This window comes from Clarias gariepinus, chromosome 4, assembly GCF_024256425.1.
Source record: "Clarias gariepinus isolate MV-2021 ecotype Netherlands chromosome 4, CGAR_prim_01v2, whole genome shotgun sequence".
In the NCBI taxonomy this organism is placed as follows: domain Eukaryota; kingdom Metazoa; phylum Chordata; class Actinopteri; order Siluriformes; family Clariidae; genus Clarias; species Clarias gariepinus.
The window spans coordinates 29,782,534-29,807,488 of NC_071103.1; the positions used below are offsets into that span (position 1 = coordinate 29,782,534).

Here is a 24,955-nt window from a genome sequence, read left to right on the forward strand (position 1 = left end):
CGGCATGGGTATATTCCAAGATAGTGATGCCAGGATTCATTGTAAAAGACTGGGTTAGGGAGCATGATTTTCACACATAGATTGGCCACCACAGAGTCCAGACCTTAACCATATTGGGCTGTGCTGGAGAAGACTTTACACAGCATTCTGACTCTCCCATCATCAATACAATACAAGATCTAGGAGAGAATAAACGCAACTCTGGTTGGAAACAAATGTTGTGACACGACCTAAGCTTGTCGAAACAATGCCTCTGCAAAAGTCTGCCGTAACCAAAGCAAGAAGACATGCGACAAATATACAGTGTGTGAATTTTTATTTTATTTTTTGCTGGCATTATGTTTGTGTTTGTGTTCAGGAATGAATGTAAGGAGTCTTATCGCTAATTAAATCACACGATCGTGTTTTGGGTCAGGACCTCCATCTGGTATTTCTGATTACGTTCCGTGGCTTTGGTATATAACAATGGTGCATTTCTTTTCGGTTGGCTTTGACTTCAATTCTGGGATAGACCACAAGAAAGCTTGTTTAGGTTGACTGTGCCTGCTGGATTTGCCCATTTAATGATAGTCACTTTGTTGAACCTTCAAGAGTAGAGTAATTACAGGAAGACTGTGTGTGTGTGTGATGGTGCGTACACGTGTACACATGTTTTCATTCCTAGGCATTTGAATGAGCTTCCAGTTGAAAAACTGGTCAGTCAAGTCTCCTGTGAGGTCCCATTGCTTTCTTTTTCTTTGCTAGAAGGATTTCCATTCACAAAGAAACAAAACAATCCTAAATATTAAAAGCTGTCATTTTAAAGTACATTCAGAGATAGATATCCAAATTATTACTTTAAAAGTTTACATTGTTTAGCGTTCTCTACAAGTCGCCGTGCTGTTTGAAAAATCTAAGCCGGGTTATTACTGGTATCAGCACTCCTCCTAATGCTAAACAACTGAACAGGAAAGATCTCATGAATATAGTTTGTCTTATGGGAATGCAAATTAATAAGAAGTTATTTAAAGAAGCTTTTGTGCTTGTATGACACCACAATGCATAGACACTGCGCTATTTAAATTCCTTGACTGGTGTTGGGTGTGTTCTATAATTGTGACGTTTATTTGAATAGTGATGGATCACCTGGCGTGACTGTGTACATGAACACCATCAGTTGTAAAAGAGAATCAGTGTGTTTTGATCTCTTGCCTGGCTGTGAATACAGTGGCACGATTTCATCCCATTCCTGTTAACATACCTGGCTCTGATGTTCAGCCATGAATAGGTGACATAAAATCTGTGCTGGACGTGAAGGCACTTGGCTTCTATAGTGTTAACGCTTTTCTATTCTCATATATAAATAAACCGCAGTCATACCAAACCCTCACTCATCAGACAGATGTGTGAAGATTAAGTACGTGTCTATTATATCAGCTCTGGTGATACTTTGGGGTGTTACAGAAGACATTGCTTCAATAAAACTGAAACACTGGCCAGTTTGGTGTGATGGAGGTTTCATGGCTAAATTTGACCAGCCTGGTGGCCAATCTTCATTGATTGCACTTTCCACCAGTAAGAGCAGAGTGTGAAGGTTTAATTAGCAGAGTAATAGCACAGTTGTGCTGAAAATATTGCAATGCACAAAACATTATGGGTGTAATATCAGAGTTCAAAAAAGGACAAATTGTTGGTGCACGTCTCGCTGGTGCAAGTGTGACCAAAACAGCAGGTCTTTGTAATGTATTAAGAGCCACTGTATCCATGGTAATGTCAGCATACCATCAAGAAGGACAAACTACATCCAACAGGTGTAACTGTGGATGCAATAGGAAGCCATCTGAAAGGGATGTCTGGGTGCTAACCCAGATTGTATCCAAAAAACATAAAACCACGGGTGCCCAACTCACTGCAGAATTAAATGTGCACCTCAACTCTCCTGTTTTCACCAAAACTTTTAGTCGGGAGCTCCACAGGGTCAGTGTACATGGCCGGGCTGCTATAGCCAAACCTTTGGTCCCTCGTGCCAATGCCAAACGTTGGTTTTAATGGTGCCAGCAGCGGAAATCTTGGGCTGTGGACAATGTGAAACATGTATTGAGTCCACCTTTACTGTCTTTCCCACATCCGGGAGAGTTAAAGTGTGGAGAAGCCCCAAGGAAACATACCACCCAGACTGTTGCATGCCCAGAGTGAAGCATGGGGGTGGATCAGTGATGGTTTGGGCTGCAATATCATGGCATTACCAAAGCCCAATACTTGTGCTAGGTGGGCGCGTCACTGCCAGGGACTACAGAACCATTCTGGAGGACCCTGTGCACCCAACGGTTTAAACATTGTATCGAAAGGCGTTGCCTTGTATCAGGATGATAATGCACCAATACAACAGCAAGACCGGTGACAGAGTGATTTGATGAACATGAAAGTGAAGTTAAACATCTCCCATGGCCTCACAGTCACCAGATCTAAATATTATTGAGCCACTTTGGGGTGTTTTGGAGAAGCGAGTCAGGAAACGTTTTCCTCCACCAGCATCATGTGGTGACCTGGCCACTATTCTGCAAGACGAATGGCTCAAAATCCCTCTGGCCACTGTGCAGGACTTGTATCTGTCATTCTTAAGACGAATTGATGCTGTATTGGCCGCAAAAGGAGGCCCTACACCATACTAATGAATTATTGTCTAAAACTAGGCGTTTCAGTTTCATTGTCCAACCCCTGTATATATCTTAGAACTTTAAATCTTAAACTGCTGTAAACTGGACATCCCATAAATGATAAATAAACATGTAAACTAGATTTCTGTCACGTCAATAACATAGCTTCATGTACATGTATTATTATTTTTATTTTTTTGTCTTATTACTTTTATGAGAGAGAAAAGGAATGTCTTTATCTACAACCTAATTAATTTTACATAAAATGAATGAATACTATAAACAAAGTATTATACTGTGTTGTTATTTAAAGCACATTCCTGTGGTATAAGAGGAATGAAGCACAGCTGGATGTGCTGCTGTAGAAAAATGAGCTTTAGGGTGATAACAGTAACTCAATCACATCACCCTGACAGTTTAACTATATATACTACTCTAAATGTGATTGTTAAACTAAAATAGCCCATCTTTACATAATGATCACAGTATACTTAACCTTTTTTCTCTATTTTTGGTCCGTGTTATTTTTGTGTGTTATGACCAGGCTCTTTTGGAGTTTCTAAGGAAAGTGGTGGCATTTGAGGAAAAGAACCGCATGAGTCTGTGGAACGTCTCTATGATCGTGGCACCGAATCTGTTCACATTTAGAGGAAAGAAGGCCAAGCAGGAGGAAATGCAGGCAGCAGCAGGTGCAGCTCATCTGGTCCGGCTTCTTATCATTTATCAGGACCTTCTGTGGACGGTAAGGCTGACAGCAGAGTAAAGCATGGCATCAAAAGTCAGCTAATAAAATGTAACTGGGATAAAAATGTTTTGATTATTTTTCAGGATCAGGATTTTATATATATATATATATATATATATATATATATATATATATATATATATATATATATATATATATATATATATATATAATATTTGTTCATGACCTCATTGCCATTCATAAGCAAAAATCCTCTTTAGTTATTTCAGATAAATGAGGTTTTGGTCCCCCAAATCCTTCTTAGCTTCAAGCGTTAAGTCCGGGAGACAGATTTTCCCAGTCACATGCCACATGCGTCCTGACTCAGATATGTTTCCCTTTGTTTCAGGTGCCCTGTTTCATCATCTCTCATGTGCGGAAAATGAACGAGGCCTCCGTGACCAAGAAAACTCCCAGCTCAGAGAGGACAAAGAGGAAGCTCCTGAGGAGACGCAATACTGACAGAGAAAAAGAAAGGAGCGAGGTAGGCTTTAAGCCTAAGATTCATGGCATCTGTGTGAAACCACAAATAGAATCCTGTGATTATTAGATCGGTCATTGAGAGTCTTTAATCCTCTAAATTCAGGTAACTGACCTTCGTGAAGGGGTCATCAGGGTCCAGGCACCACTACATGCCAAGATCTCCATGGCGATCCAGCTAGACAGTAAGACGAAGGCTCGGGATGTGATGGCACGATTCGATTTCGAGAATGGGTATGTGAGCAGCGGTTCATTATTGTACTACACACAGAGGAATGCAGTTGAGCAGATGTCTGAATTCTTACTTTGTCTATTTTAGGCAAGCGTCTCGAAACAGCAGCAGAAAACAGAAGCATTTTTTGTTTGAGGTTGGAGGAAATATAGGTAAGTCAATGATGCAAGAAAAAACTTCGATCAGAAAACAAATGTGTACGTGCAGAACTAATATTTTACACAACTAAAGGCTTATCATTTGTTAATATAAATAGAAATTGTAAAATAGGTATAAGAAATAAAGTAAAAATTAATATACATTTTTATAAAATGGATATTTTTGGTTCTAAAAAGCTGTGTTTGAAGCCACTATAATTTTCAAGTACAAACATTCTTTTATTTCAAACAACAAGCACCTTTTGTTCTGCATAACTGGATACTTTCATTCCTTTGATGACGTCCTATTTGTTCTGAAATCTTATCACTTTCTATGATGAAATACGTCAAGACTTAGTGTTTCGGTGATACATTTCTGTAACACTATATCATCTCATGGAATTTTATCCTAAAAAGATGAATATTTTTTATTTCTAGGGGAGCGCTGCCTCGATCCGGACACGCACCTGCTAGAGGTGTACCGCATGAATCCTCATTGTGAATGGGTCCTGAAGTCCAGAACAACATGAGTATCTTTAGGCTACTGTACACCAAGACATCGACTGAAGACGCTACCGCCGGGTCTCCTTTATGCTCATTTCAGGATGTGGATCGTGAAAACAGGAGACTTGAGGAGCTGCCCTTTCTTTCCAAAACAAAAAAAAGAAGTTTTCAACAATGGAGCTGAGACAACCTTGTTTGCCCCCTTTTCAGATATTTAGAAGGGGTTTGATTTATCCTTTAAGCCTTAATGTGGAAAACTGGATTTGAGACAGGTGCTCTCCAGAAAGAAGGCATGACTTTTTTTTTTTTTTGCGGTTTGCGTCACAACTGATGAACAATGCAATGCTGGCCATTGAGATTGTTGGATGCCAGATACGTGGGCGCTTATCTTACTGATTTCAGGCCACTGTTGAAGCATGTTTTCCCAATGTCTACAAGGCCTCATGTGTAAAAAAAACAAAAGCATGTACATACAATATTTATACCACTAATTTATCCAAGTATCTTGAGATTTTACCATGTAAACCGAAGCTGGATTTGTATTACTTGCATTCACTGACTGCATGCTTGCGATTAAGCCATTTAAACCTTCAGAACTTTATGATTAGGTTCGATATGCATACCGATCATATAGTTATCATTATTTTACCAAGTGAACTTTAAATGCCAATTCACAAAGCGCTGATGTGGATTCAGTAGCTGTGCTGCATGAGCCCCTGACAGGCTCTAGTGACTGTAGGCTGCCTGTTTAAAGCACTACAATATGAAAACTTGTTGCACAGTAACCTGTGGACTGTGAATTTACATTGCAAATGAGACTCCAGATTGTTCGGCGACTAAACGGATGTAGAACGTAATGACGATGCGTTGGAACAGGCTCTTCGTGGAGAGTTGGGTTTCTGTGCTGGAGCAGTGGATTGCTCGAACGAGCTGATCAAGACTGGTTTCACGTTTCGCTTCGGGCCAGGTTTCCACACTAACCTAATTCCAGTGCTTGTTTAGAGTTCGGTCCAAAGTTCTCCTCAGTCCAGTCTGCATCCATTAGGCCAGCCGAACATCTCGCCTCTGCTCAATGCCAATACTATGATCACTGTTACTCTTAACACTAAGTATTGTAAGTAAAGATGAATTCATCATTACTCGAGTAGTTAATTTTTGTTTAGTTTTTTTGTACAAAGACTTTGTTTTTGTAAACTGCAATGTATTCGACTGTGTTAATATTTTTATTTAGTTTTTGTATTAACATGATTTGACATTGTCAACTCTGACTTGTGTGTGGTTTTTTTTGTTGTTTTTTTTACTTCAGTATTAACTATTGACAGGAATTTAACCTGTATTGAGGAAAGAGCAAAAATTTACTCACATTTTTGATTTGCATCCATAAACATGTTACAGTTTGGGCTATTTTATAGACACTGCTGCTGTTATGGTCTAAAAATATGGGGTGAGGATGAGGCACCTTGAATGTCTCATAAAAGATGGGTTTTAAAAAACCAGTTCCAGTTATTTAGCTTTCCTAAATGTTTTGTGCTGTTTAATGCACAATAATGCAGAACCTAAGGTATGTTGTACTAAAGGCAAGTAAAACTGAGTGTTTAGTTACTAAAACCACAAATTCTTATTTCTAAATTGTCGTCCCTTATCTACGTTGTTTCTAGTCTGATGTGAACTAACATCATATTCTAAATTGTTTATTTCGTTCTATCACAACAGCTTAACTGGCAACATTTTTAACAATTAAAGACCAATCATGTTGTTTTAATTTCTTTTAGTTACATTTAATACTACAAAAAAAGCAGTTAATCATTATTTTCATTATAGCAGTTATAGATGGTCATTCCCTTACTAGTCTACTTTTTTTTTTTGGAATGTAACAAAACAAAAAAAGACTGCTCATCGTGTTACTGAGAAACCACATAGCCTTCCATCCTAGGAATGTTAACTTTTTTAATTTTGGCATTAAGAATTTAACCAACTAATGATAACATTTGTGGTATTGCATTGGTAGATAAAGGGGCAAGTCTCTCGGGTACGGGTGAGAAAGTCGGTGGTTCAAGCGCCAGCGCCAACAAGTTGCAGCTGTTGCGTCCTTGAGCAAGACCATCAACCCTCTCCGCTCCAGGGGTGCTGCATCACGGCAGACCGTGTGCTCTGACCACAGCCTTTAACCAAGCTGAGATTTGCGAAAAATAAAGAATTTCACTGTGCAGTAATGTATATGTGATGAATAAAGGCTTGGCTTAACTTAACATGTTTTGCATAATGTTTCTCTGTAGCTCTGTTATGTGTACAGTACAAGAGGGTGCACTGAGATTTCAAGCAGTGTGCAATACTGGACACTGTATTTCTAGCAGCCTCGTTAAGTCAGTAATATAAACCTGTGGTTTTACCTTTTGGCCCAAACTATATCATTCAATATTAAATCAGAACCTTTGGCCAAATTCAGTTGGGCTGTGGTCTGAGTTGATTTAAAATAATCATATTCTGAGAACCCTTATAAGAGTTTAGGAAAAAAAAAAAAAACTTTGACAGGTTTTTAAACACTGAACTTAAACTTCATTTGTGGACACATCAGCAGGTTAGAGAGAAGGAGCTGCTTTACAAGCCTAATTAAGAGCATTTTTAAAAAGCTCGTGCTCACTTCACTGACAGGAAAAAGCAGCTGTACAGGAAGTCTAGACCACCATCATTAATTCTCGTCACTTTAATTCTTAAAATAAACTTTGATGGAAGTGTGCTTTATGGAAAAGAATAAAATAAACAGAAAGAGGGACTAATGTTCGGATTGTTTTTTGCATTTTATTAAGAAACATGAGCAAGATTTTCCATTTATCATTACTATTAACAAAACATAATTTTAAAATGTGGTTTATTTAAAATGATTGGATGTAATTGCTTTTATACACAAGTGGTCCATAGTAAGTGAAAGCACGGTCGAGTGGTTCAGGCAGCTGTAGCAGCGGGGCAGGAGTGTGGAGAGACACCGGGCCGAGTGAAGGCCGAGCTGAACTCTAACACCTCTACGATATGACCTTTGGAGAGGCGCAGGTTCCTCATACAGCCCCGGAAAGATGTTCTGGCACTCAGACAACTCTGCTTCACGTTATCTGAAGATAAGATGTGAGTAAAAGAAATATTAATGATTTCAATTCCCACTATTACTAGGACATTTTAAGCTTGTCCTGTGGAACGCGATATCAACAGTGCGATATCGTATCTGTCAGGACAAAACCAAATCACGCTTCCGTTATATTTAAGAAGCGATACAAGCTAGTAGAAAGCGGACATACCCGGATATCCTCCAATGTAGATGGGGTTCTTGGTCTCGGCTGAGGTAGACGAAGAATGTGGGTTCTCTGCGCTTACGGTGGCCCCGTCTACAGTCAGACTCAGGCTGTGCTTCAGCTTCTTGGCCACCAGAGTGTGCCAGCGGCCGTCACACAGTAACGACCTGCTCCTGGACACGGCCGAGATGCGCCCGGCGCCGTTATTCACATTGAACACAACCTGCACGCAGAACACACACACGTCAACATTACTGAGTGGTACAAACTTACATACACTACATACTGTTGTTTTTAGCGTAGACAGAATGCTGGGGTCCTGACGTGTTCCTCACCTGTCCGTTGAGAAGCTCCAGCCCGATAGCGTCCACTCTGGCGCTGCTCACTCCGAGCAGAACTCCATCCAGCGCCGTGGAACGAAATTCCAAGCTTACGGTCACATCAGAGCCCACGTAATAACCCTCTTTCACTGAAGCACAGAAAAAAACCAAGACACCAAGTTTAAGTTTTTCTTAACAGCACTGAGATCTCCATTTTTAATTAAACAGCACTATCGAGTAAAACAGCTGTGGTACAATCGCTTAAGAGCAAATGACTCATGGATAAAGTTCACTCACTCACTCATTTATCGTCTATACTGCTTTATCCTGTATTCAGGGTCGCGGGGACCTGGAGCCTATCCCAGGAGAGGTACAGGGGTACACCCTGGACCGGGTGCCAATCCATCACAGGGCATATACACTCACACTCTCATTCACACACTACGGGCAATTTGGGAACGCCAATTAGCCTAATCTACATGTCTTTGGACTGTGGGAGGAAACCGGAGTACCCGGAGGAAACCCATTAAGAACATGCAAACTCCATGTACACAGAGACGGAAATCAAACCCGGACCCTGGAGGTGTGAGGCGACAGTGCTAACCACTACACCACCGTGTCACCTATGGATTAAGTTCTAGTTGCAAAGTGAGCTGTGTGTGTGGGATACACACTGAAAGCGGCGTATCCTGAGCCGTTGAAAAAGGTGCCATCCTGCACCGAGCTGAAGCAGGAGCTGGTGTCGTGAGAAGCAGCTGCAGCCTGCAAGTTCAATTCAGCATTGTTCAGCTTGACCCTCTGCACACAGCCGGCTACACTATGGGTTACCTGCAAAACACACACACACACCAAATGGAAATCACTTAGAATGGTCCATATTTTAAAAGGGCACAAATTTATGACACTTTTTTTAAACATTTACACCAACACCAGATGATTATATGCTTGATCATTTGTACCAGATGCAATGGAAAACCACTATCACATGTGACACATTTGTTTTCTTTACACCCATCGTATATCACGATGACATCGATATATATCGCAATTCAATCAACATTTTTTCTTATCTTCCAACTCTAAGCACTTGCTGTTTTAAGAGGATGTTACTGCTTCACACGGATTTCCAACAAAATAACTCAAATGTTCTTGGGTTCCTAGACAAACAGGCGAATTCCTGTGAAGGATGAGTTAAGGAAACAGATAAACACTAACATTTCCAATCCTCTTGGCTGTATATCCTGTTGGCAATCCGCCCACGTACAGCTTCCCTTCCACATCCAGACTCTGGCCTTTAAGGGCTGTTTGCTGCGACTCGGCTCCATCGACACTGATCAGTATGCTTTTCTTACTGAATTCCGTTCGCACCTGTGCACATGCAAAAACACACAAACAAATCGCATAAATCATGCTCTCCAGAAGGAAAATCGGCAAAAAAATAAATAAATAAAATAAATGGTAACTTACAGTGTGCCATTGTCCGTCGTTGATGTGTTTGTGCGATGCGGCGACGCCAGGTCCTTTGCCCAGGTCACAAGAGAACAGCAGACGACCTCCGAGCAGCTGCAGCACTGCGTAATCCTGCTGATTAGCATTAGCCATGTAGAAGAGTATCCCGCTCTGAGCCAGTGTACGGATCGACAGCTCAACTGTAAAACTGCACGGAGAGACCACGGCAACAAAACATCTGTTTAGTACAGATGAAAAACAAGCTCTGCAAGATTGAAGCAAGGTGCATCCCTGTCAGGATTAAACATTTAGGAAAATCTTAAACTGGCCCGCATAATGAAACACAAACCAAGACTGAGTGGGATGTTGGAACGGTTTCTGCAGCTGATGTTTCATATCAATGCAAGAGCTCACTCGCTTACTCACTGTCTATACCGCTTTATCCTGTATTCAGGGTCGCGGGGGGCCTGGAGTCTATCCCAGGAGACATAGGGCACAAGGCGGGGTGGCTCCCGAACAGGGTGCCAATCCATCGCACGCATACACACACTATGAGCAATTTGGGACCGCAGGTTAGCCTTATCTGCAGGTTTTTGGACTGTTGGAGGAAACCCACCAAGCACAGTGAGGACATACAAACTCCATGAACACAGGGACGGGAATCGAAGCCTGGCCGGGAATTAAACCCGGATGCAAGAACTATGATTAACTACTTGTTCATGTTTCTAAACCCCAGTATTTTAGGGAATGGTATGATGACACTAAGAACAGGGCTGGATGTGAACGTTTATGAGGTTCTGGAACCTAAATAATGCACATGAAGACGGATGACGTCATGTTCTCTTTAACGGTTCACAAAAAAAAACACCTCCAAGGTTCTAACCCTCCACTTGCTCTCAATCCGTGCAAGAAATGTGGATGAAAATATATCTTGGGAAGTTTGGAAGAACGAGCCTATATCTTTAGAGATACTGATTTAGTTTCTTCGAAGTACCTACCTCGACCTGGCTGTTTTATTCTTGAAGCTGAACATCATGTGACTGTTTTTGGAAAGTCCAAGCTGCTGTGCATCTGGGATGCTTCCCGTGTCGTCCGTGGCGGTGCACTAAGAACGTACAATTACCATATTAGTCCATGTCAAGGTGCAGCATTCTTATCAATGTTCAGAGATGAATCTTGTTTTGACAAAACACACTGGAATGTAAAGCACGTGGCGAAGCTGCTGCATTCCTTAGTCGTCGTTTCCTGTATATAGACTAGTGACTGAAATATGACGCAGACATGAAGTATGACACAGACATGTTCTTCAGTGATTGTGTTTCATATACAGTATATGATGATTACACTGTATTGTCTCTTTACGTACACATGTATTCCCGTGGTTAATAAACTTTTACCGATAAAATTGTATTTTCTCATGCATAATTACATGCATTTTAAATCGTGTACTCTTCAATCTTCTTATATTAGAATCTTTTAAATAAAATAAATCTGAAATAATTCGGGGCCAATCCTTTAAACACTGTTGAATCTGAAACCACTGAACCTGATTAATTCGTTCCCCATTGACACAACACTAATTATGGATATAAATACTTAATTCAGTATAAACTCTCTCGCTCGTGTTGGCAGACTCAGTAGGTTTTTTGCTAAAATGTGCGTCATTAGGGATTAAATCTAAAAATGATTTGGTGAATTAAAGCTGTCCTAATCCAAACCCCACTCCACTATTCAAACAGCTGAAATGAAAAGAAATAGTTCAGGTGTTTGGATAGTGTAGTAGAGTATTTCAGCAAGCCCCTGCCAAGTTTCGACTGAATCTTTCACTCTATTCACAGCATTGTGACAGCCACACGTTATCAACTTTTTATTTGCTTCCCATGAACAGTACAACTTAATTATTTATTTATTTTTGTTTGTGTTTCTGCACACTCACGGTGGTGGCTCCAGGTGTAACAGCACCGAGTTCACTGGGAGGGGGAGACAGGGGTCCCTGGTCCGGGCCAGGAGTGGGCTCTGGCTCCACGTCGCCATCGTCTGGCAGAAGCAGGCGTTTTGGACGCTCCTCCAGCAGGCAGCTGTCCATGTCCACTCCCTCATACTTCACTGCCCCTGACAGGTCCAGAAGCCTAACACACATGCATAACCTTTAAATGACCCTCCAGCTAACCATGCAACTTACTTAAGTCTATCCTTCCTAATCATTCTGTCTATGACTCATATCATTTTCTTGATAAAAAAACAATCTGAAGAATGTCACTACTTGGTACAGTACATCATGTTTTCTGTAAATCCATGCCGTTACTCATGTAGGCTGTACATCGGAATGTTACAGAAAGATTGTTTTAGTACCTTTAGTGCATTGTTACTTATATCAACTGACTTAACAATGTCTTATATAATTATGTATGTTACAAGCAATTGTTTTTAATTAACCTTTTATTCATAACACTTAATGTTTTATACTGTACTGTAACATTCTTTATAAACATCTAATAGTTACAAAATTTATTGTACGACACTATGTCTAGCTAAGCCAGATACATTACAGTTAATGCCTTATAAATTAATCAGCATTTGTAATATCTGCTTCCTTTTAATTAATTGATGAGTAACAAAGAGACGGCATTAATAATAAACATTGTTATTTATCAGTGTTGCAAGTTCTGAGATTTTTGGAGTGCAGTAAAAATAATAGAGTAGTGCAACTTAATGTTCACCATAACAATCATTCTAATATAGTAATTTTTCCGCATTCTTCCCAAAATAACAATGCGCACGAACGCTTTAAATACTATTCAGAATATTTAGGGTAAAGCACATTCATGTTGAATGAAATGACCATAAATATTTAAAAGACCAAAATGCAAGAGGTGTTCAAGTTAAACCAGGAATGAAACTTCTTGTGAATGAAGGCGTTAAACCAATTGACATTTACAGAACGCTTGAAGCACAGTAGGGTAATGAGATTCTTTGTCACAGTAAAACATTTAAATGGTGCTAACGTTTTTTAAAGAAGTCTTATGGACGGCGCGAATGGCGATCCCAGGCAAGGTGGCTCAGAGCCCACTGCAGACATTCTCATGAACACTGATGAATGGAACGCCTGATTCTTGAAAATCTTGATAACTTGTCGCGAACATGCGGAAGAGACGCATCTGTCTGTCATAACTTACACAAAATATTCACCAACACCACTTACACCTTACTGGAAATCGGCTGGAGTTTTTTTTTTTTGCAACATCCTCAGTTCAGTCCTGACCCCGGCTCCAAAACCAATATTTACGCCATTCAAGGAATTCCTACAGTAGGAGACCAGGGTTTCAGACGTGAAGCGGGCAGTCCGATCAGGCCTCAGGCATACTGAAAAATCTTTCTACCATAATGCTATTCAAGTTTTAGTGAAATACTGGAATAAGTGCAGGGGATTGCATAAGAAATTAAAGGTCCTGATTTGACTCGAACAGCCGGCTGAATCACTTCATCATTAAAATGATCACTTTATTACAAAAATCTGACCTGTGAATGATTAACAATAGATTGAGTAGATTAACAGTGATAGGGCTACACTATTTATAACTATTAATATCATGAACTGGACTCTGAAGTCGTTGCAAAACCAAGCAAACATCACACATCACGCAACACTGGGTTGATATGCTTGGAATGTATTTTACTGCTAAGGATGAGGAATGCTGTATTTTTGATTACCTGCAGGACAGCTACAGTTGCGGTCAAAAGTTCGACACTTACATTTACGATTTGCATAACGTGCCAGGAGGCTAACACAGAGGCTAAGTATTGGGTGTGCGATATGAGTATTTCTTTTAATCTTTATGGACAAAATGCACTTGCAGTCTATTAAAGATGTATGTTGTACAATCATACTTCACCAGAAAAAGGCCAATTGTAAAAAAAGAAAAAATTATAATAATTAAAAGCACATGTTGACATAACAGTCATGTTCAGGATAAGTCTAAGTAAATGCAGGTAAAACTGCTTTGGAACATTCGGTAAGGGTCTTGGCAACTCACATGGTGTCCACAGCTACATTCCGGATACAGCCGTAGAACAATGTGGTGGAGAAGTGCGCTCCAGTGGCCTCTCCTGGTGGAACGCCTCCAATGTAGAAATTACTCAGAGTAAGCACTTTCTCTGCAGTTGAACCCAGTCTTACTGTTTCCTGGTGATCCTCATCCACATACACTGTCAGGGTCCTGCATCGAAATATATACCAAGTACCATAAACAAAACTATTATTGCTAGTAATGAAAGTTATCATACAGTAAGAGCTCTCCTGTATTGTACAAGAACATGAGAGTACAGCCACGGAAAGATCATATTATCAGTTACATGAACTAACAGACAGCCATATAGTTTAATGTAACTCAAGAGAGTAAGGTCAAATTCTCACTTATATAATGAAACTTTAGGTCATTGCATCATTTAAGAGAGTATATATATTTATATTTCTGTATTTAAAAAGTGTTGTTTTTTTATTTATTTGAGGACATAAACCATAGTGAAACATACAGACCTTTTATTCCTCTGCAAAATAAGAGAGTGCTCCTGTCCATCACTAAATGTCCCGTTTTGGGATTTGACAACAGCTTTATTCACGCTTCCTCCCTCTGACATGCTCACGTGGACCTCCACTCTGCCAGACACCAGCATCACAGCCAGGAACGGCTAGAGAGACAGACAGAGAGAGAGAGACAGACAGACAGGAACAGAAACAGAGAGAGAGACAGACAGAGAGACAGACAGGAACAGAAACAGAGAGAGAGAGAGAGAAAGAGACAGAGCAGTGTTAATTGCATTTCCTCATCCCACTACCTCACCACATCCCTCTCATTAACCGTCTAAAGCAACTATAGGAAATTAATCTCAAAGGATTAAAATAATTACAAAAAGCTATCACCCTGTGCTCCATATATGTAGATTACATTCATGCTTTTTCACATTGCTGATATGGAGCAGTGTTTTGCGTTTTGCGTTTAGCTTGCATTGGTACCTGCTGCGTGTGTCGGCGTTTGTGGCCGCTGCTTGAGCTGAATCCTGCCAGGATGAGACCGCTGCTGTTTCTGCTTGAAAAGCTGCTCATGAGCTCGCTCTGAGGACCAACGGTGACTTCAGGCATCTGTACATACCCCCCACCCAGCACAGACACACTGCGGATAGGCTGCAACACACACACATGCACAAAGACTAATTAGTATCACAAAGACTCCAGTTTCAGTTCAAGACAAGATAGGATAGGTGAGGATAAGATAAATCTTTATTAATCCCGGGGGAAATTCTAGAAATCAGATGTCTAATAATTTACAACTCTTCACACAGACTGAATTAAAGACATTGAAGTTTTAATTCCTACATTTCAGCTTGAAACAAATAAACTGTTTCCCTTAACATCCCACTTATTTCGCAACAAGGAACTTATAAAAAAAAATAATTAATTAAAAAAAGATCAAATAAAACTGTTTTCTTTTGTGAATCTGTACAACATTTTTTTTTTGCAATATTGTTAGCAATGTATACTCTAAGGTGCAAAGCAAAGCCTACTCAGAAAAAGCCTTCAAAGATCTGAGACTATATTAGTATTAAATGCTGTGCAGATTATTTAGTCAACAACCACAGACTGCCCTCCAGTGGCAAACATCTGTAAACTGGAGCGGTGAAAGTAAACGTTATTTCTGTAACATCTGCCTTAGTTTCAGTTATTTTCCAAATCCTGAAAAGCAGGGCACCGATAAACCTAAGCTCTGAAAAGCATTGCATCATTCAAGCTGGCGTCTTACCTTTAGGATACAGCCTTTCTTCACACCGTAGGCCTCTCTCAATAGGTCAAAGTTTGTGCGTGCAATTTCAACATTCTTAATGCAGCCCACATATGAGCGTGCAACAACCTGCCTTCTGTAAGAGTGCAAAAGAAAAGAAGTTTATTCTCAGGCATGAACGAAAAAAAAAAACGGTTGGAATATACTATATAATACATTAAAGAGCTGCTTTAAAAAAATAACGTTCTGCATCTGACATTGGGGCAGACGTTACCTGATTGGCCTGGATGCAGGCAGCCCACCAATGTAGATAGGGTCCAGATCTGAGCGGTTGAGATCAGAGGCAGTTCCGGGAGACTCGGCCTCCATGATCTCTCTCTCCGACGGGGTATCAGCAGTCATTATGGATAAATAACCTGCAGACAAAATGTGTTTAATATTTGTTATGCTGTGAACAGGAGATCCTCTAGATAAAACGTTTTCACACAAGTGTTCTTCATGGGGAATTAATTATAGAACACTGATCAGTTTAAAACATCTACAATACCCTCTATTAGCCAGAAAAGTATAGCTGGTTAATCAATACCTTTGCGTTTGTTGCGTTGCATGGCAATCTTGTACCATAATCCTGTATTGTATGTTTTTGTAGATGTCAGTGTTAGGGGTCCAGCGCCCAGTTCAAAGGTCAGGTGCACTCTGCCTTCAACCAGTTCAATGGATAAGAAGTCTCTCTGCAAGAACAGAAGAAAAATAAAGTGCACGCTCAAAATGCAAGGCTGAAGCGATAAGCGCAGCCACAACATAAAGATAGAGGTATAAAATATGAACAAGGGACGTACAGTGCCATTGGAAGCCAGGTAGAGCAGCAGGCCATTAGGTGAGAGTGTTTTGAAGAACATGACGATGCTGGTGGATATGGGGCGCAGAGACTTCTCTACCACTGAATATCCACTGCCGTCAAAGTAGAAAGATGTCTCCTCCGTCTGCGGCCTAAAATCGCAATACCGTCGCGACCACAACCACAGATTAGTAATCGTAAAAAGGCCATCAGCACTACTATTAGGCTATCTACATGTTTCAGAGCTTAACATTTACATGACTAAGGAATCATAAAACATTACCTCATAAAACAACCTCCACAGCTCCCTTCCCTTTCGGCATAGTTCCACAGCCCGATGTTCTTCTCATTCAGAGATGCTTCACCAATACATCCTGTAAAGTGAATCATCTTCACTGCTGGAGATTTCTGGAAGAAAAAAAAAGTTAAACAGGTTAAATGAATGTATCACCTTTATAAAGCGTATTTGTTTTGTTTTTTAAGGTTAAGCCGCTTTGCTTACCTTGACCTGTCCACCCAGGCCTCCCACAAACACCCATGTGGACTTGTTGACCTCCAGGATTGTGGATGAACCTGGTGCCGTGGTCTTTACTGGGGGCATCGGCTCTGAGTCCAACTGCTGAACAGTGAGGGAGCCTTGCCTTCCAAATCTAAAAAATAACAGCACAGTAAACAGATCGATAAGAAACATATGAAATTTACTGATTTGTTTTGTTTTTAAATCAACTATGCTATGGTTGCTCTAATCCAGTTGGAGTAATCCTCAGACCTGCACAGTTTTAAAAAACACAGAAATATTAATATAATAATTAGGTGATGAGATCTGATTGGAGTAATTAAATACTGAAATGCCAGTCAGTAGCGCTGAATTTTTAATGCATTATGAAGCTTCAGAGTTTTTCACATTGACCAAATACAGTTATGTGACATTTGGTGGTTTAAGCTAATTTTAAAAGCAATGAAAAATGGTGTCTTTTTTTTTTTTTTTCATTTTGATTTTCTGCAAGTTCAGTGAACACCCTGCGATAAATTTACTTGGTATAATAGTTGTGAATGATTGATCTATTTAGTGCCAAAATATTCTGGTGTCAAGTGACATTAAAATAATCAGTTAATTGGTCTTTTTTTTCACGTTTTAACATATCATGTCAAAACAGAACAGTGTGAACTAAAGCAGCGGAAGCTTCAAAACTGAAAATCGAGTAACTAATTAGAGAAAGCTGTGAGTCATATTATCTCCTGCTGGATGAGATTAAAGAATAATGTCATTACTGCACTGTGGATGTTACAGAGTACAAAAACGTACCGAGTAGCATTAATTCTGTGCCATTTGTTGTTGTTTATCTGCAAGTTGGGGTACTCCAGTTTAGCATGACCTGAGCCTGAATCCCACAGAAAGGCCACTTTTCCATTCCTCATCTCAAGAGCCATGAAATCCACCTGATAATCACATGACAGCTAAATTAGCCCCCACAAACACAAAGAAACGAAGAAAGCTGTTGAAAGAATTATGGCTTACACTGTAGCCACTGCCCATGTAGAAGAGCAGGTTGTCTGGTTCAGCAGTTTTCACAGTGAGTGTGAGTGTGTTGAAATTGCTGGAGGTGATTTCTGGTTTGTAAGCACGCACACAATCCCGGGCTGCTGACACCGCAACTTTGATCTGTACCAAAGGAGGATCCGACATCAATCGAATAGGGTGAATAATTTACTAAATCACTAAATTAACATATGTGATATGAGCATAACTATCATGCAATATTTTATTCACATTCATTATATAACATAATAACACTGACCGAAGCTGCTTGCTTTCTGGCCTGGTTGATCAACTCCTTTATCTCCGACAGATTCCTGCTCAGGTTCTCCCCCAGCAACTTCAGAGGTTGCAACCTATCAAATAGTCTCTCTGTTCGCACCTCAGCCTCTTTTAGCTTAGATTCAGCTGCGCTGGCTAATAAAAGGAGGAATAATTAATACTTGAGGAAATACAGAACCGTGTTGTATTTTCGAAGGTTTGTACAGTATATGAATATCACTATGAATAACAATGTGACAATGTGATCAATGACTCAGGAACCCACCAGCGTCTTTGGAGTCCTTAACCATCGCATTAACAGTGCTGGCGTTGCTGTTAGTTGAGCTCACAGCTGAAGATGACGCCTCTAGCTTTATGCGATAGCTCTCCAAATGCTCTAGAGCTTTCTGTAATGAGGCATTGGCTTCGGCTGCTTTCTGTCTTGCCTCAAGAGCCAGCTCTTTATTTCCTGCACAAACAGTTGAACTGACTCAGACAGGATGTTACCATTTATATATATATATATATATATATATATATATATATATACACAGAATATGTTCATGATGCTGCTGTATTTGTATTTAAATACGCAGAGGAAACTAAGAATATTTACTTGGTTATTGTACTTTACACACACACATACATAGTATATATATATAAATTTATTATTATATTTTTTTTCACTTACACTTTTGTACTTGTGTGTTACATAACCACAGTGGTGTGTAGTCTTTAAAATTGAAACTATTACTGTTGCCTATTATAGATTATTGCATGATTTTACTTTCTCTGTTCAAGCATGTAGCAGGTGTTTGGAATCAGAAGTGGGTGTTGATTTCGATAGGGACGATAACATGTTTACAGCTTAGAGAGAGAGAGAGAGAGAGAGAGAGAGATGTACTATATAGTAAAGGCTACAGTGAGTTATACATCTTAAGTAAGCTTAAGAGAATGTAAGTAATTTTGAAGGTAAGTTTTTTTGTACTTTTTTCCTTAAGTAGAAATGTAAATGGAAGGCTTCTACTTTTACTTGACTAATATTGTACCTGGGATTTCTCTATGTTTACTACAGTACAGGATTTTTGCGCTTGTTCAACACTGTGTATTTGTACTAATACGCTAGCATTGTACTTATAGACAAAAGGAACATATACAGTCAAAGAGGCAGGCCGAGACAACGTGAATATGTTTAAAGTGTGTGTGCGCGTGTGAGTGTTTGTGTGTGTGCGTGTGTGTGTGCGCGTGTGACTGTTTGTGTGTGTGCGTGTGTGTGTGCGCGTGTGAGTGTTTGTATGTGTGCACGCGCGCGTGTGTGTGCGTGTGAGTGTTTGTGTGTGTGTGTGTGTGTGCGCGCATGTGTGTGTTTGCGTGTGAGTGTGTGTGTGTGTGCGTGCTCTTGTGCGTGTGTGGAGACTCACCACTGGGCAAGATCTCCAGGTTGTTAAGAGCCTCAGGCAGACGCTGGGAAAAGTTCTGCATACTTACTCTGACTCCACTAAGTTTGCTATTTACAGCACTGATATTCAACACAAGTTCTGGGAAATTAAACAAAAATGAACAAGATATAACCAGGATAAATGGATTCATCTCGATTTCTATATATACATTTATATTCTTGTGGGCAAGACCACTTACCTTCAGTGTAGTTATTCAGATCTGCACTTTCATTTAGGAGCTTTAAGCTTCTCTGTACAGCCTGTTTGCCCAGTTCAGTTAAAGAACCATCTGTTTGTAGAGTCTTTTAGGAAAAGGGTAAAAAAAAAAGAAATAAAGAAGTGGCACTGCATCCTTTTTACGCTACTTTAGATTAACAATCAAGATTTAATCCACCATGTTTAAGATTTATTCTACAAAAGGTCTGTTTGTTCGACTCACCAGGTTAAGGGCATGACTAGCATTGTGACTGACTGAGAGTGCTATATCTTCAGCCTGCTGGATGTTGGCACAGACATCTGAGATTCCCTGAGAAGCCGTGGTGGCATTCAGCGCTGCTTCTCTAACTCCAGACAAAGTACTGCAGTAAAATAAATAAATAAATAAATAACTCACACCCACATCAAAACAGATTTTATATCGACAGGAACCCTAAAGTTATAGGCATGATGTACAAACGTTCCCGTGGGCATTGCACACACTTTTATTTATAAACAGCTTTAGTAACAGTTAACTCATAAGCAGTGCAGAACAAAAGATAGGCAATATAAAAAAATATTATAAATTAAGGCTTGTGGATGCATACACAATACACTTCAAACATCACACACCACTCTTTTAGATATGCATGAATACACACCCATAGATTGTCTGTGCCTCTTTCTTGAGTGCTTGGGCGTGATCCTCGGCTCTGTACACTAACTGCAGTGCATCTCTTTTGGTCAACTCCATCACAAGAGTGTTCACATGTTTCCTCACAGTGGGGCTCCACTGCAGCAGCTCCTCCTTGGCCTCCTCCACGCTCTGATTAATCACACACATACCATCACATCAGCACCAGACACCAACATTCTACCTGCATCATGTGAGTTCATACTCAAAACGAAACACATTTCATGTATAGTAAAAAACGTTTCACAATATATCACTGGGAGGATAATATTCCTTGCGATTGTTGGTGTATAACAGTTTAGCAACTGAATGCAGCAGTAAAACATCAGGCCTCACCACCGTGAGATTGCGCATGTCCTCGGCGATGTGGAGAGCATCAGTCAAAAACTCCTGAGCTTCCTCAAGGTTATTCTCCACTGACTGATTCAGATCGCTCACATTATGCCTCAGGGTCTGTCGAAACATTGAGATTTGTTTACATGGCAAACACATTTCCTAGGCACTCATTCATTCAGAATAAACTGGTAAACATCTAAACAAACTCAACTTAACTCAAGAGGAACACTCACCTTGTACTCCTCCAGATTGGTGTGAATATTCATAAGATGATGCTCTGTGTGATTATTGTGAATCTTGGCTGTGTCCATGAGCTCTTGCACATCCTTGAGATGCTGGTGATGCCTGGCTAGGGAAGTGGAGATGTTGTTCTTCAGGTTCTCTGTTTGATCGAAGAATTCCGCTATTTCCTTTTGCACAGCGTCAAGCACCAGGACCGCAGCACTGCGAACGTAACATTGTATTCATTAATGCGCTGAAAAATACAGCTTTCTACAAACCCACAGATAATAAATAATAAACAAGATTCTAAGCTATATGCTATCTTATCTGTTTAGCTAATGTTAGTAAATCAATAAAATGTAATCCGAATAAATCCCTGATAAAGCATGTCAAATAGCTTACCTGCGCTCATCTACAGCAGTGCTGTTGCTGTTGTCCAAGTCGATCACCCTAATCCGCTCCAACATGGCCTCCATCTGTTTCAGCAGAACACTACGATGTCCTTCTTCCATTTCCTGTCTTACTGTCTCATTAAGACTGTTCACTTCCTCTTTCACAACTAGACCAAGCAAAACCAGGCCAAATGAGTTTTATTTCATTTTAACAAATCATTTATAAAAAGCACCCTTCATCATGTTTCAGGAATATATAAAGCCAGTCTCAATATTGTTATATGGAATGTTATATATTTCTCATAGAAATAGTAAACTATTACAAAATCTAGTTATGAATACACGGATCGGGTACCGTTGATGGCTGAGTGAATGTTAGAAATCTGGTCAAGAAGGCCTCTTCCTTGATTGACGCTCTCTTCACAAGCCCACAGCACATCTTCGCCGAAAGCAGATACGTTCACCGCCTAAGAATAAAGAAAGGTATTAAAAGAGCTGCTCAGTATCTCTTCTCTTGTCTATCAGATCTGAGATGAGATAAGCTAGGGAAACCTTTTGTTGAGATTTATCCACTTGTTTAGTGAGGTGTGCAACATCTTCATCTGCCATGTTCAACTGATAGCTTGAGCTCTGCTCCGATGACAGCGACACCTGAATGAGCAATAATATTTGATTCATGCATCAGGTTGTTTTTTTTAACTACAAGTTTTAAAATATCATGTGATTTATCTCGCACAGCTTTAAGCACTATTGATAGAGTTGATGTGCATCTGGGACCAGTTTATGATGAGTAAATTGATGATGATTGTGCAGCCACCTGAAGCTCTTGGGTCTGGTTCTCCAGGCTGATCAGAAGGCTGTATGGAGCCAGGATGACACCACTGAGGTTGAGGGACTGGATCGAGGCCTCGATAGCATCCACATCATCCAGCAACACCCCAGTGCAGTCGTCATTGCATGCTGAAGAAAGCATTAGTCATTAATTAGCAGTTATTCATTTATTAGTAATTAGTAGATAATTAATTATTTACTTTATTAAGATCATTAATAATAAAGGAAGGTTAAATGGCCTTTTTCTTATAATAACGTCAAATGATAAATTATTAATAGATGAAGTGGTAACCTGGTGAGCTGGCTAACTAAAGTAGATATTGTTTTAAAGATACCAATCACCTGGCAATGCTAATTAAGATCCAAAAAAATAAAATTAAATAAAATAAAAATTGTTCGGATGTTAACATGGTGCTCTTACTCAGTGTGTTGGTGCGTGTGTGTGTGTGTGTGTGTGTATGGTTTAGGATACTCACAAACACACTGGTCGTCGGTGAGGATGTGTCTGTCTTCACACTGGTCACACAGATGACCTCTGAACCCAACCTTGCATTCGCACCTCCCTGTTTGTGCGTCACACATGTTGTGCAGCGAGCCGCTCTCGCTACACACACACTCCTCACACTTTCCACCTGGCTGTGAGGGGTTGCCATAATAACCCAGCGAACACCTCTCACAATAGCGTCCCTCGTAGCCAGGTTTACAGGCATCACAGCGGAAATCACCGACACCCTCCAATACACAGGTGGGGCTGAAACTGCACAAATACACCACCAACGGTTAGTGCACTATTGTTACCAACTATGATGTTAATAATTTAATATAATATAATATAATATAATATAATATAATATAATATAATATAATATAATATAATATAATATAATATAATATAATATAATATCTGCATTTTGAGGGTGTAATTTATGTACCTGTTGGTTGGTAGTGGACAAGCACAAAGTGAGCAGTCACTGATGGATCCCTTCACCTTGCCGTAATACCCTGTGGCACATATTTTACAATGCTCTCCTGCTGTGTGGTGCTGACAACCCTAGGTAAAAAGGAAAACAGCTCTATGTATTTCACAAACAATTAAATAAATCAAATGCTGTCTGCCTACAACTGTATCAAGGGTTATATAAGAGGTATGTATGTATGGCGGTATCATTTTTAAGAGTCTAATGTAATAAACTGAGATCTTACCAGGCACTCGCCCGTGTCCAGGTCACATGCCAAGCTATGGTTATTACACTGGCAGGGCACACAAGGCTGAATCAGTGGCCTGTTCATGCCCTTCATACTGAGCTCAGATACTTGCTGCCTGTAGTAACCTGGGGCACATTCCTACAAAAACACAACGCAAGAACGCACAGTGTTAATTTACACAGAAAAAAACACACGTGAATATATTCATGAACATAAATAGCTTTGTATTGCATTTTGAATGCAATTAGAAATTTAGTTAGTAATTTTTTTTTGGCAAAAGATAAATATTTTTTTGAAATGACATTTAATTGATTTTTAAATCATGAATTTACATCATGTCTTTGATCATGTAAGGTAACAACATTGGTATGATTTGTGAGTCACACAGTAAACAGCATGTGGTTTTGTCAAAATGTTTACAAGTATTAATGCAAGCTGCAAAATAATTAAAGTGTAGTACTGTATGACTGAATTATGTTTACAGCGTATGAACAGTGTGTGTGTTCTGATTAGATTTTAGAGCAGTGGAAACAAAACATTAAGATAATCAGTGTGTTACAGTATGTGCAAGATGTGGAGCGAAACATGGAAAAAATGTGTTTCATGTGATCATTAAGGGAGTGTCTAACACACTCACTATACATTTCGATTCAAACTCATACCCTGGAGGTGCAAGGTGACAGTGCACTAAGCCTCTGTGTCGCCGTATTTAGTTTATCTTCACAAAAATTGCATATTCCTAAGAACTTATTGAAAATACCCTAACTTTAACATGAAAACATCTGGGTTAAGTACGTCCTGAAGATGTCCACAGTAGGTCTCTAGTTTGTATGGTCCTGAAGACGTCCTGTGCCGACTGGGAATGTGCAGGAAAAATACCAATGCTAAGACTGTAGTCCGCAAGGGACTGGTTTTAGTGGCAACGATATCACAAGTTCTGGAGTTACAGTACCTGACAGGACAGGCCTGCATAACCTGGAGGGCATTCACACATCTCCACCAGCCTGGCCACCTTCATGCCCTCAGGAGCTTCGTCCGCATCTATTGCAGTCTCCAAGGAGATATTTGAGATCCTTGAACAAGGACAAAAAGATGATTTTAGACTGGCAGGACAAATAGATAACTATCCATCTGATCCAAAAATCTAAAATGATTAGACGAAATAGCACGCAATCATAAATTCTCACTATTATTATATACTACACATACATCTCCTTTGTACTGAAAGATGCTGAAAAAGACGTGTACATAAAAAATTTCACTTCAGGATTCTGACCTGCTTTGCTGGAGTCCTGTCCCATATGAGGCTTTGATGATGATGTACTCCACATTACTCAGGATGGACATGAAGTCTTCATGACTCACTGCTTTCTCAGAAACTGCATTGTAATACTTCCACTTGTGCTGTCCAGGTAGAAAATAGATTATTACTTCACTCTC

General features: G+C 39.9%; 2 protein-coding genes across 7 annotated transcripts in view; one reads left to right on the top strand and one right to left on the bottom strand.

Moving 5' to 3' along the window:
• The window catches only part of arhgap28 (Rho GTPase activating protein 28), a 31,923-nt gene extending 25,921 nt beyond the window's left edge, over nt 1-6,002 (top strand). For all 6 annotated transcript variants that reach the window (XM_053494856.1, XM_053494857.1, XM_053494861.1 and 3 more), the window contains 5 exons: nt 3,181-3,378; nt 3,731-3,865; nt 3,968-4,095; nt 4,181-4,245; nt 4,669-6,002. In XM_053494856.1, the coding sequence (XP_053350831.1) occupies nt 3,181-3,378; nt 3,731-3,865; nt 3,968-4,095; nt 4,181-4,245; nt 4,669-4,760 (618 nt within the window). In that variant the 3' untranslated portion in view covers nt 4,761-6,002. The remainder of the gene's footprint in view (nt 1-3,180; nt 3,379-3,730; nt 3,866-3,967; nt 4,096-4,180; nt 4,246-4,668) is intronic.
• A 1,534-nt stretch (nt 6,003-7,536) lies between these two features.
• lama1 (laminin, alpha 1) overlaps nt 7,537-24,955 on the bottom strand; it is a 43,573-nt gene continuing 26,154 nt past the window's right edge. The window contains exons 27-62 of the mRNA XM_053495435.1: nt 24,792-24,919; nt 24,468-24,588; nt 23,513-23,653; nt 23,242-23,360; nt 22,786-23,066; nt 22,296-22,438; nt 22,031-22,129; nt 21,834-21,945; nt 21,489-21,645; nt 21,098-21,308; nt 20,865-20,981; nt 20,497-20,660; nt 20,079-20,217; nt 19,839-19,941; nt 19,622-19,738; nt 18,487-18,669; nt 18,202-18,356; nt 17,922-18,065; nt 17,709-17,842; nt 16,905-17,052; nt 16,686-16,810; nt 16,404-16,554; nt 16,151-16,295; nt 15,839-15,980; nt 15,586-15,700; nt 14,802-14,969; nt 14,325-14,476; nt 13,822-14,004; nt 11,724-11,916; nt 10,786-10,892; nt 9,806-9,995; nt 9,554-9,706; nt 9,013-9,166; nt 8,354-8,487; nt 8,025-8,241; nt 7,537-7,841 (exon numbers count right to left, since the gene is read on the bottom strand). Coding sequence (XP_053351410.1) covers nt 7,678-7,841; nt 8,025-8,241; nt 8,354-8,487; nt 9,013-9,166; nt 9,554-9,706; nt 9,806-9,995; nt 10,786-10,892; nt 11,724-11,916; nt 13,822-14,004; nt 14,325-14,476; nt 14,802-14,969; nt 15,586-15,700; nt 15,839-15,980; nt 16,151-16,295; nt 16,404-16,554; nt 16,686-16,810; nt 16,905-17,052; nt 17,709-17,842; nt 17,922-18,065; nt 18,202-18,356; nt 18,487-18,669; nt 19,622-19,738; nt 19,839-19,941; nt 20,079-20,217; nt 20,497-20,660; nt 20,865-20,981; nt 21,098-21,308; nt 21,489-21,645; nt 21,834-21,945; nt 22,031-22,129; nt 22,296-22,438; nt 22,786-23,066; nt 23,242-23,360; nt 23,513-23,653; nt 24,468-24,588; nt 24,792-24,919 — 5,409 coding nt within the window. The 3' untranslated portion in view covers nt 7,537-7,677. The remainder of the gene's footprint in view (nt 7,842-8,024; nt 8,242-8,353; nt 8,488-9,012; nt 9,167-9,553; nt 9,707-9,805; nt 9,996-10,785; nt 10,893-11,723; nt 11,917-13,821; nt 14,005-14,324; nt 14,477-14,801; nt 14,970-15,585; nt 15,701-15,838; nt 15,981-16,150; nt 16,296-16,403; nt 16,555-16,685; nt 16,811-16,904; nt 17,053-17,708; nt 17,843-17,921; nt 18,066-18,201; nt 18,357-18,486; nt 18,670-19,621; nt 19,739-19,838; nt 19,942-20,078; nt 20,218-20,496; nt 20,661-20,864; nt 20,982-21,097; nt 21,309-21,488; nt 21,646-21,833; nt 21,946-22,030; nt 22,130-22,295; nt 22,439-22,785; nt 23,067-23,241; nt 23,361-23,512; nt 23,654-24,467; nt 24,589-24,791; nt 24,920-24,955) is intronic.